Here is a 12,149-nt window from a genome sequence, read left to right as displayed (position 1 = left end):
TTTTGAGACGGAGTTTTGCTCTTGTTACCCAGGCTGGAGTGCAATGGTGCGATCTCGGCTCACTGCAACCTCCGCCTCCTGGGTTCAAGCAATTCTCCTGCCTCAGCCTCCTGAGTAGCTGGGATTACAGGCACACGCCACCATGCCCAGCTAATTTTTTGTAGTTTTAGTAGAGACGGGGTTTCACCATGTTGACCAGGATGGTCTCGATCTCTTGACCTCGTGATCCACCCGCCTCGGCCTCCCAAAGTGCTGGGATTACAGGCTTGAGCCACCGCGCCCGGCCTCAAACTAATGTTATGATAGACAACTAACACATTAGAAAGTGCATAGGCTTTGGAGTCCAACAGACTTAGATTCAAATTCCAGGCATGCAAGTTTTCGAGATCCTGAGCACTTAACCTCCACAAGCCTACATACCCTAACCAGTACTCTGGTGGGGATGCAACTACCTCGTGGATGAGGATACCATCACCCATCTCCCAAGATAAATGTAAAGGTTCAATGAGAACTTCTTTAAAATATAGTGCACTCCTTACATATGTAACACTCTTTTTCCTAGAAGAGGATGCCTCTGTTTAGCTAGTACCCCACCTTATCATTCTCTGAGACGCACACTGCAGTTTCCCAAAAGCTTTATATGACCTCATGCCCCTTGGTTATTTGACTGGTCCAAGAGTGGGTACTGACTCACACTAGGCCAACATGAGGCCAGCTCACCCTTTCCTCCAATTACTGGATCCTGTACAACAGGGAAAATCCAGAATCTCTCCGTGTTAAAACTGCAAGCCTTGGGGATTGCCAGCAGCCATGATTCCTTCCACAGAGAGAAAGCCAGACTGAAGCGAGAGAAGAACTAAGCTGAGTCCTTGGTTCGTGAAGTCTAGCTGCATTCCTGCTTTCTCCTTGACTTAGGTTGGTTTGGCTTTAACAAACATTCCATCAGTTACCTCACAATCCTCCCAATACTTTCTTCTTCTACCTTAAGCAGTTATGGTTTTCCGTTCTCTGTGACCTCAAAAGTCCTAACTAAAACACTCTTTCTCTATGCAGGCAACAGAATGTCCACCTCATATCCAGACCTATAAAGTTGGCTTTGAAGATGCCAAGAGTAGCCAGGAACAAAGGCATGTCAGGAGGGAAGAGATAAACCATAAGCCTGAAAATGATCTGAGATAGTGGGGATCAAAAACATTGAAATATATCAACAGGTGGAAGGTTGGAGAGGTGGAGCAACAGTCAAAAAGGAGAGCACAAAACCCATGTTAAGGTTCCGGTGAGCCGGAGGCCCTTAATAAACAAATTATTGTGAACAATCATGCCTTTCTGTCACGTTCCTCTACTGCATGCTCTGACTCCTCTCACTGAGCTAGGGGTAGAACAATAACTGGGGAAAAGGGGAAGAGGGATGGAAAAGTGAGTCTTAGTGGAAAGGAAACATTTTAAAATGGAAAGTTTAACTGCAGAGTAAAGTGAAACAAAATTTTCTTTCACATATCGATTCACTCATTGAACAAGAATTTACTTGCTATCCAGATTCCATCCCAGCCTTATTACATTCTAAAAAGAAAGATGAGTTACATATTTTAAAACATTTAGAGTGGTAAGTGGATGTCAAAATTCAACAAGGCTATTATTTAAATCCATGTATGTCTGAGTCCAAAGCCTCCAGATTTTCAGACCACTGTGGCCAAAAAACAAAACATAACACAAAACAAAACAAAACAAAACAAAATCCCACAACTAATAATAATGAAGATAAAGCTGCTTGGTTTTTCAAACTAAACAAAAACCAAAACGAACAAAAATCTGACAGTTTAAATGGCAGTTTCAGTAAAGCAGAAGCGAAACTCTTGCCTTTTTATTGCAATAAAAATAAACAATAAAGTATTAAACAATAATTAAAAAATAATTTAACAAATATCTGCTGTGTGCCAGTCACTAAGAAAATATACAGCACGGATGCAGACGGCCATTTAGAAAGTTTGTCACTGAAAAAAAAACAGAATATAAGGCACCTGGAAAACAACTGAAAAAAGGGATGTGTAAAAGCCAGTGGCATTTTTAGCACGTTTCCAGATATAAAGTACAAGCACCACAGAAGTATAAAGCATACCAAAACAAAATTAACGTTCCCCAATGAAGCAACTCTCTGATAAAGAGGAAGAGGACAAGGTTTCTGGCAGGAGGGAGTCACACTGTACAATTAGGAGAAGGGCAGGAGTTTGCCTGTAACAAATCAGCTCTACAAAGTGATAGTCTGCTGGGTAGTAATTCCCACTGGCAATTTGATTAGCCAGTCCTCATTTGTGGCAGATGTAATCATGATGACCACATGATTTAGTCTTGTAACTATGAGCTGTACAGAACTAGAGAAGGCAGACAGTGGAGATTATCATGTGGGCCCAAGTATGGGAACTGTCCAAGACCCGGGAAACAGCATTGTTGAGACGATAGATCTGGGGTACCTGAGCTGGGAAGAGAAAATCAAACCTAGCAAAAGACAAATGAAACTCGTAAAAGAGGAAGCACCTGAGGCTAATGTCAAGCCTAACATAGCAGTTATAAACTCGTTTATCTGCCCCTCAATGGGAAGTCCTCCACAATACTGTCTCCACCAATCTTTCCAGCCTCCATTTCTTATTACTTTTCTATTACACCAGATTACTGAAGCTACTTGAATGTTCCCCAGGACTATACCCTGGAAAGAAAAAGGAGACAGGCAACTAACTACTAGAACAAAAGCCAGGGGAACTTTTATAATACTGACGATGTCTATTGAAGTCAGAAGCTGAAAGAGCATGCAAAAGAGAGTTTGCCCAAATTGCTGGCACTGATTTAAGCTGTCACTGTTCTTTTAAGATGGGGTTTCACCATGATGGCCAAGCTGGTCTTGAACCCTTGACCTCAGGTGATCCACCCACCTCAGCCTCCCAAAGTGGTAGGATTACAGGAGTGAGCTACCACGCCCAGCCTTGCTGTCATTGTTCTTAAGGATGACCCATCTGAGAGGAGCAGAGCTTTCTAAGAAGCAGCCGTGTCTATTTTCAGTTTCAGCTCGAGGGACTCCTCTCATAGCCAAGGGGGTGCATCAATATATAACCTACTTATAACCTTCCTTAGTTATTACAGTAGGTGTCTCCTGCTTCTCCAGGAGTGGTGAGTTCTCTCTGCCTTACATAATCTTCTGCTATCCTTCCTTGGTTATTATTACATATATCCCAGCTTGAAGATAATTACTTTCTCAAATAGACTGTAGGTTCTCTGAAGATCATAACAATGTTTTACTCTTCTCTAATGTCTCAGGACTGTACTGAGAATGTGCACACTCTCTTGAGAATTTACAGCTGGTACCCCTTCATACTGATAGTTCCTAATGAGAGCATTGATAAAGAGTACCAATATCTTCTCTCTGATACCAGGCAATTCAGTTTGAAGACAAGGTTGCATGCCCCCTACTCAAAGACAGCCTTGCAGGGAATTCTGGGCCACATTCCTTAAAAAGCAGTTGAGGGAACTTGCAACTTGGGGTTCTCCCATAATTCAAGTAGTGAATCCAAGTTTTTGTTTCAACCATATACCCATCAGGGTATATACACATCAGCTGGTAAGTGATGTTTTAATAACCCTTGGGAATCACCCAGTATCTCATCAGCTTCAGTAGGCACTACACTGGCACTCATTAGATACTAGTTTATTTGAATATCTGTATTTTCTATCCTCATAGGTTATAGTAATTTAACAGAAATAATGAACTGAAATTTTATCATGATCTTTGTTTCTAAACTAACACTTTGAACTGAAATACTTTATCAAAGATTTTTTCCAGAGTGAAGAATACAACGGCTCTGAACAATATAGTAATTACTTCATAAATGCTGAATGTCTTATAATTTTGCATTTTGAAATTTTTGTCTTGCTCTATTTTGTACATATGCTTATGTGTGTTAGTCTACAAATTAATTTTACATGAACACACTATTAAAATTACTTGATTATGCAGCTATGTGAATGTGTAATAGAAAGGAAATTTAAAATTATAATTTGATGGATTAGAAGACAGAACTGTGAATAATTATCTATGTTTTTAGTTTTGATTAATAATCGTTATCTATAAAATATTTTAAAATAAATACAAAGTGCTATGGCCATAAAGTTGTTATTAAAAAAACTGAATCCAGGAGCCACATCAGAAAAATTGCCAACTTGTCTCACTTCATATTTCAACAATCACATTTGGCAAATAGCACTATCTTCATGAAGCTTTTCCTAAACCTTCTACTGTTATGTCATCATCATTCCATATCCTTGCAACTAATCAAGAAGTAGAAGCAGAAACTGTCTACTGGTATGCATTCATTTAATGTCCAACATTACTACCTGAGCTTCACATCCCAGTGTCGCTTTGCTAAGTGTGGTCGTAAATTTAAAATCTACTCCGATGTAAATCTAGCCCTTTCTCACATACATGTTCTGATTATTAACTTTTGGAAATTAATTCATGTGTCGTTTTAATTCTAGTACTGGTACTTTTACTTATACTGATTGCACCATTTTAAGATTTTTTTTCATGTTTGTCTTTTAAAATGAAGCTCAGATGTTCAAAAGGAATTAACTATCCTCAGAGAAAATAATGTGTTCTTTTTGTTTCTAACATTGAGAAAGCTACCTATAATTTACCTTCAATCTTATAATCAATTTTTCATTTACCAGTTTCAAAAATGTGGTGTTTAAATCTGATCACTCACATGTGTGGGATGTGTGCTGTTTCTAATTTTATTCTTTTAATTAATTAGAAATAACAGCGAGAAGATTTTTTTTTTTTGCTTCTGAACAAAATTGCATAAGAGCTCTAATGTTTTCTCAAAGACAAGACAACGGAAATTTCTAAATTAACCTCATGTCAACATGAGAAATAATTACAAATATTTATTTGCAGACAGAAGTTTTTATTTTCTGAAAACTTACAAATATTGTTCAAAAATGTTTTCCTGCATCACAAGCAAATAAAGGCATAAATATAAACTTTTTCACATATTGGTTCCAAATATGAACAAATAACTGAATCATCCTTTTTAAGAATGAACCTGACAAATCAGGTTTAATCTGCATTTCACAGATTAGCGAAGAAAAACTAGTATACTCACAACATGTTATATATTAATAGGCCTAAACAAATCAGGCTTAATGGATTTTAAAAATTAATTCCCTGGTATTTCGCCATGTTCAAATTACATTCTAAAAGAGAAAGTAGGCAAGCCTTCCAGGATATAAATGAGGAAGCTGAGTTCCTGAGATGAAGTAACCCAAATTCCTACAGTAATAATGGAAACCAGTGACATAAATTCAATCATATAGTAGACCATCAACTTTCTATAAATTTAATATGGTAGCAAATATGCTACCAGCATAAGTTTCACCAATTTAAATATTTGAGATGTACATTTTACAGAAAAAAATGTCAATAAAAAAGATTTCAAAGACGAACTTCTTGATATCCAACTTAGAACTCTACACAAATACAAGCCATATCTGAAACATCAACATAATAGAGGTAAACACACAATACATTTGTACACTTATGAATGAAACAGGACTGGTTAAAATATATCCATGGTGAAAATTCGATGTTTTCAAACTAATCATACATTTTATTATGAGCCAAATAAAAAGAAAGGTCATTGTGAACAGAAAAGTCCATTCAGGAATACCTATGTATGGCATTAATTGGAATGAAGGTAATATATTCTACTTCCAAATGGTGTCAGAAAGAAAAATGACACTGAAGCACACTTCTACCTCAACATACATACCAGATGCATTTCTACCTTCATTTGTCAAATGAAGAACAAATCTAATAAAAAAACTTTTTTGCGGTTTGATTTTTATTCTGACTATATGCAATTTGCAGAAAATTTAGAAAAGCATAAAGAAATGTCCCACAATTTTACCACCAAAAGACAACTGTCAACAGTTTATTATTTCCTTCCAGTCTTCTTAAGACTTCTTACAGAGTAAAAACTACCTTGTAACTGAACATTACAACATGTGGAAATCCCCATTATTAAAAACTCTAAAGGTGTTTTGAAACGCTTCTCCTTTTGAAATCAGACTTCTTTTCAGGTTACGTGAGGGAATATCAACAGGCCTTAAAGAATATCTGTTATGCTGGGAAGACTGGCTTAAAAGGAATTCCACCACAGCCTGCATTAGGGTCCTTTGGGCAAAACACTTATTTTTTAAAAATTAGGGAATTCAAATCTCAAATAATTCTTGAGTTTTCAGATGATGTGTACATTAGCTCTCAATTTATCAACTTAGTAAGATCAATGATAATCATTTACAGCTATTTTAAGCTTTTCCCTTTGCAAAATTCCTGCATACTATCATTTCATTTATATTAAGCTATGATACATATACATTCTCATACTAATGATGTAGAAAACTGAGGTACAAAGAGATTAAATATTAAATAATTTAACAAAATTTACCCAAGCAATTTAGAAGAACAGAACCAAAAAAGAAAGTATTTTAATTACCGGAATCATTTCTATTTGCGTTGGTGTTTATGTAAGTTGACACTGTGAAAGAGAAATGTATTTGTTAAAATCCTCTGGTAAAAAAAATTACATTAAACCTTTAGAAAATGAAGTAATTCTCAAAAAAAAAAAATGAAGTAATGTTGCATGTCTGATTAGACAGGCCTTTTCTAAAAACAAGGCAATCCCTCATTTGGAAGGGAGACATGTAACTGATCCTATACTGTTCCAAGACTTTTTTCTAATAACATGATACAAACACTACCAGATCTAGAAACAAGCAAAACAGAGTACTCAGCCTATGGAGTAATATGCCTTCCTGCATCAATGCACCTTATATTCTTCGTATCTTAATTTCCTTACCTTTGAGCTGGGATAACAGCAACTATCTCAGCTGATTGTAGTGAAGATTCAAGGAGGTAATAAACACAAACCACTTAGTCTAGTCGTGCCTGCCACAAAGTAAGCCCTAAGTGCTAGCAACACATATAAGCCTGCTTTTCCCACTACCAGGAGTGAAATACATACGTAAGTTCTGAAACTACAAAGAAGGGAAGGATTTCACACTTTAATACATTAAATGCTGATGATGTCCAACAATTTAAGAAGACGATCTATCTAAAACCTAAATGCTAAGCATCTAAATTTTCAGTTACTCTGTAGAGAAATGTGGCTAGATCTAAGGGGTCAGTGTGTCAAATACGTTTCTTCCTTATAGTTGGAGAGATTATATTTCCACGTCTGCCAAAGTTCAGCTTCTTAATGACAGGCCATGATTCCATACTTTACTAAAAACCATGACAGCACCATACAGCTGGGCTTGGTCGGGCAAGGTGGCTCACACCTGTAATCCCAGCACTGTGGGAGGCTGAGGTAGGAGGATCACCTGAGGTCAGGAATTCGAGATCAGCCTGGCCAACACGGTGAAGCCCCCGTCTCTACTACAAATACAAAAATTAGCTAGGCGTGGTGGCAGGCGCCTGTAATCCCAGCTACTTGGGAGGCTGAGGCAGGAGAATCGCTTGAACCCGGGAGGCGGAGGTTGCAGTGAGCTGAGATCGTGCCACTACACTCCGGCCTGGGCAACAGAGAGAGAGACTGTCTCACCAAAAAAAAAAACAAAACAAAAAAAAAACAAACAAAAAAAAACAAAACAAACAAACAAAAAAAACAAAAACGAAAAAAAACAAAACCAACAAAAAGCTGGGTTTAAAGGTAGAGGACAATTTTCTGTTTTAAAAAACCGTCTTAAGGCCGGGCGCGGTGGCTCAAGCCTGTAATCCCAGCACTTTGGGAGGCCGAGGCGGGTGGATCACGAGGTCAAGAGATCGAGACCATCCTGGTCAACATGGTGAAACCCTGTCTCTACTAAAAATACAAAAAATTAGCTGGGCATGGTGGCGCGTGCCTGTAATCCCAGCTACTCAGGAGGCTGAGGCAGGAGAATTGCTTGAACCCAGGAGGCGGAGGTTGCGGTGAGCCGAGATCGCGCCATTGCACTCCAGCCTGGGTAACAAGAGCGAAACTCCGTCTCCAAAAAAAAAAAAAAAAAAAAACCCTCTTTTTAGCAATATGTAATAATCCAATCCCTATTCTTCCCACTACAATCAAATGGAAAATGCAACGGAAAAGTCTGTTCAAAAACTGATTCCAAACTGATTCGAAAATTGTGGTACACTACCGGAAAATAGTACTAAAGGGGAAAAGAAATCAGCCCCATACTCTCTTTCCATTATAATTATTTAATAAACACGTTTTGCTTGTTCTGGAATAGGTTTTTCAAGAATTGTAGGTGGAAAAAAAGTTTTCTCACTTTCTAGAAAGGGTTACCTTTTTAAGGTGGAACGCTTCATTTGGGCAAATTAGCGCAGCGTTGGGTCAGACCCAGTGTTTGACCCAGGCAGTCCAGACCACCAGCCTCAATGATGGATTGTAAAGAACACGTTCTGAATCCAAGACTCAGAGATAGGCAGAAACTATTCGCTTCAGAACTCGAGCTCTTTCACAAAGGGTGATCATTACCACCACTTGCCTTTAATCGCTTTAAGATGCTGTTTAATAAACCTGCCTTCCTACAGCGTCCATCCATCCGTACGGCTTAACTTTAGGGGTCACTATCTCATAGCAGGGTCTCACGTCCCTCTTCTCGGAGAAATAAACGGCCTTGCCAAAAAGTAAAGCCGCGCCAACTTGGGGACGGACGACCAGGAGCCGACCCCTGCAACTCAACGCTGCCAGTACCCACGCGAGCACCGCGCCTCCCTGCAGCGTCTGCAGATTCGTCCGGGGGCCGAGACCCGGCGCCCCGAGGGAGGCGCCCCGCGCCGCTCAGTCCCCGGGGACCACTCACCTTGCTGGGCTCCGGCGTCCTCGAGCAGCAGGAGCAGGACGAGTAAGAGCAGCAGGAGCAGCGGCATGGAGGAGGAGGAGGAGGAGGAGCAGGGAGGGAGGGAGCGGGAGAGGGGGAGCGCGGCCCAGGCGGGGGCGGCGGCCGCGGCCCGGACTGGGGGACACCGCGGGCAGCGCCCGGCTCTCACCACCGCCCAGCTCGCCATCGCGGCGGCCGGCAGTCCGCCTGCATAGTGCGGGCGCCCCGGGAGCCCCGCGCGCCTCCGGCCGCGGCACCCGACCAGGAGACCGCGCAGCGGCGGGAGAGTGAGGCAGCGCGCGCCGCGCCCCGCGCCGGGACCCTTCCGCCCCTCACCTCGCTTCGCCCCCGCCTCCTTCGTCCCTTCCCCCCGCTCCCCGCGCCGAGACCCCGGGCCGGAGCGCAAGGGAGGGGAGGGAAGGAAGCGGAGTGCCCTAGCGGCGGAGGGCGGCCGCGGCGGAGCTGAGGGACGCGCCTCCCGCGCCGCGCTCAGCGCCCGGTCCCCGCTCGCCGCGCTCGCCCGCGGCTCTGGCTCCTGTGGCAGGCGGGCCCCCAGCTCCCTAGCGCTCCTCCCGCACGCCCCGGCCACGCCCCCTCGGCGCCTCGGCCAACCCGCGGCCAGCTCTGGTCCGTCTCCTTTCGCGAAACCCAATCAGCATGCTCACTCCTGGGTCGACCCGACAGCTCTCCTGCCCACTCCTCGACCGCCACCGCCCCTTATCTGCCTCCGCCAATCCCCTTCGGCCTTTGGAGGCGTCCCTCCCGCCTCCTCCAATCCGGGTCCCGCCCCCAAGCCCCGGAGCCCGCGGCCCCCGCCTGCCCCGGCGCCTTTTATTGTTGGGACTGCAGCCCGAGCTGATCCCGCAGAGGCGGCCGCGAGCTGGTCAATGACTTCCGGGACGTCCCCCATCCTGCGCACCCTGCTCCGCAGGCCCAGCGCGCTCCTTGCTCCTCAGCCGCACATCAGGCCACTGGAAGAGGTGGGAAACCTGGATCCTGCATGGCTTTAGCTGGGAGCTGAGTCTAAGGGACTTTTTTTTTTTTTTTTTTTTAATGGCAGAGCATGGTTTGTTTTGTTGAAACTGCTGCCAGTTGTTGCAAGAACTCCGAGTTACAATAATAGATGCAATGTTCGATTTTTAATATATGAGTTCCCTGTTTTCTCTTTTTATGGAGGGGAAGGGAGGGGGCACAAAAAAGTATAAAACAAGATCCGTGCTCCAAAGGCAATTAAACCTAACGTCCTAACCTTCATTCAGCCATTCTTCAAGGAGTTGTTGAGCACCTGCTATCTGTCTGCAAACATTACTACAGAAATCTTGAAATGTGAACAGAGATGGAAATATAGCATGCGAGTCAGAATGAAGTAAGCGCTAATTAGAGTCACAAGCAATTTGATGGCCACTGTAAGCCTATGGAACGACAAAAAGAATTTTGGGAAAGAGAAATGCAGACGTCTACGCAGTGATTTATTTTAGAGAGAAAAGAGTGGCTATCTAGGTTGTTTTTAACAGCAGCCCTTAAAAGGACGATGGTGTCATTAACAAAAACAAAAAACTGGAAAGGTGGAACAAGTTGTGTGGGAAAGTAAGTTAATTTTGGACATACTGAATTTGAGATGCCAACTTAGATAATAAGTGAAACTATGTAACAGGCAGATGGATATTTTAGTCTAAAGCTCAGATTGAGTGCTTTGAAATTATGGCTCAGGAAGTCATACATAGATGTGGTAATCAAAAATATGGAAGGGACTGATATCCTCAAATGAAAATCTAAGTTGGAAAGGACTTTGGAGGTCGTATTTTTCAACTCCCCTGCATATGTCTCATACGGTAATCTCTGACCAAGTTTATTCAATAAGCATTTATTAAATACCCAAGAAACCCTACTATGGTCTAAGCCATTGTGGGCATTGGGCATAAAAAGTTTAATGAGAAGAGCTTACATTCTGGAGGACAAGGTGACATGTAAACCAACCTATTGTTATTAGTGCTATGTTAGAGGTGTGGACTAGTGCCGCAATACCACAGTGAGAGGAGTTCAGAAAAAACCATCACAGTTTGAAACTCCAGTGTCTTGAATAGGAAACTGAAGTGAAAAAGATGATCTCAGGCCAGAGGCAAAATAGGCTGGATCACAGGCTCAAGCGTGAATGGTGTTGATGGAGCTGGATTGACTACTGCTGATGTAATGGAAGGAACTGGAGACTAGTCCAGAAAAGTTAGGAGGTACAAAATCTAAGGCAGGGTAAGAGTCAAGATTTTATTTTGTATCACTGAAAAATTAAAGGGTTCTAAGAAAGAATGACATTATCCAATTTTTTTTTAATTTTTAATTTTTTTTAATGGAGCTTCACTCTTATTGCCTAGGCTGGAGTACAATGGTGCAATTTTGGCTCACTGCAAGCTCCACCTCCCAGGTTCCAGCAATTCTCCTGCCTCAGCCTCCCAAATAGCTGGGATTACAGGCATGCACCACCATGTCTGGCTAATTTTGTATTTTTAGTAGAGATGGGGTTTCTCCATGTTAGGCTGGTGTTGAACTCTTGACCTCAGGTGATCGGCCTGCCTGGTCTTCCCTAAGTGCTGAGATTATGGGCCTGAGCCACCGCACCAGGCCATTATCAGGTTTTTACTGTAAAAATCCCAATCAGACAGTAGAGTAAGGAATGCGCTGGGGTAAGAGCAAGACTGGAAGCCAGGGAGAGCCAGTCTGCAGTTAAAGGGAGTGATGGTGAGTTTTTACTGCATTAGCAGTAAGCTTGGAAAGGGGGGACCAACTAGTGGAATATTTTTAAACTTAGTGACTGATTACGTGAGGGGTATAAGGAGTTGAGGAAGTCTTCAGGTTTCTGGTAGAAGGTAGTATCTTTCCCATAGTAAGGAGTACAAGAATGAGAATTGGATAAAGAAGTAGAAGACAGACCGAACCTATCAAACATGATGTGCTAATATGGCAAGCAGTCAGTTGTGAAATAAGATTTCTAGTAATAGACAGTGTCTGAGACAAAGTATTTCATGTTGAATCACTGTTTTTTTTTGAGACGGAGTTTCGTTTTTGTTGCCCAGGCTGGAGTGAAATGGCACAATCTCAGCTCACCTCAACCTCCGCCTCCCAGGTTCAAGTGATTCTCCTGCCTCAGCATTCCGAGTAGCTGGGATTACAGACATGCAGCACCACACCCAGCTAATTTTTTGTATTTTTAGTAGAGACAGGGTTTCTCCATTTTGGTCAGGCTGGTC

At 42.2% G+C, this 12,149-nt stretch overlaps 1 protein-coding gene across 4 annotated transcripts in view; it reads right to left on the bottom strand.

Annotated features, from left to right (window-relative positions):
* The window catches only part of DCBLD2 (discoidin, CUB and LCCL domain containing 2), a 99,288-nt gene extending 89,841 nt beyond the window's left edge, over positions 1-9,447 (bottom strand). For 2 of the 4 annotated variants that reach the window (XM_032299286.1, XM_032299287.1), the window contains exon 1: positions 8,890-9,447. In XM_032299286.1, coding sequence (XP_032155177.1) covers positions 8,890-9,094 — 205 coding nt within the window. In that variant the 5' untranslated portion in view covers positions 9,095-9,447. Of the gene's footprint in view, positions 1-8,369; positions 8,774-8,889 lie in introns of those variants that run through there. The other 2 variants (XR_004275498.1, XM_032299289.1) reach the window with 2 other exon arrangements.
* Between the last annotated feature and the right edge of the window lie 2,702 nt (positions 9,448-12,149).

Source organism: Sapajus apella, unplaced genomic scaffold (assembly GCF_009761245.1).
Source record: "Sapajus apella isolate SASKATOON/1434 unplaced genomic scaffold, GSC_monkey_1.0 scaffold40, whole genome shotgun sequence".
NCBI classification, from domain to species: Eukaryota; Metazoa; Chordata; class Mammalia; order Primates; family Cebidae; genus Sapajus; species Sapajus apella.
This window is presented reverse-complemented; position numbering and strand designations above follow the sequence as displayed.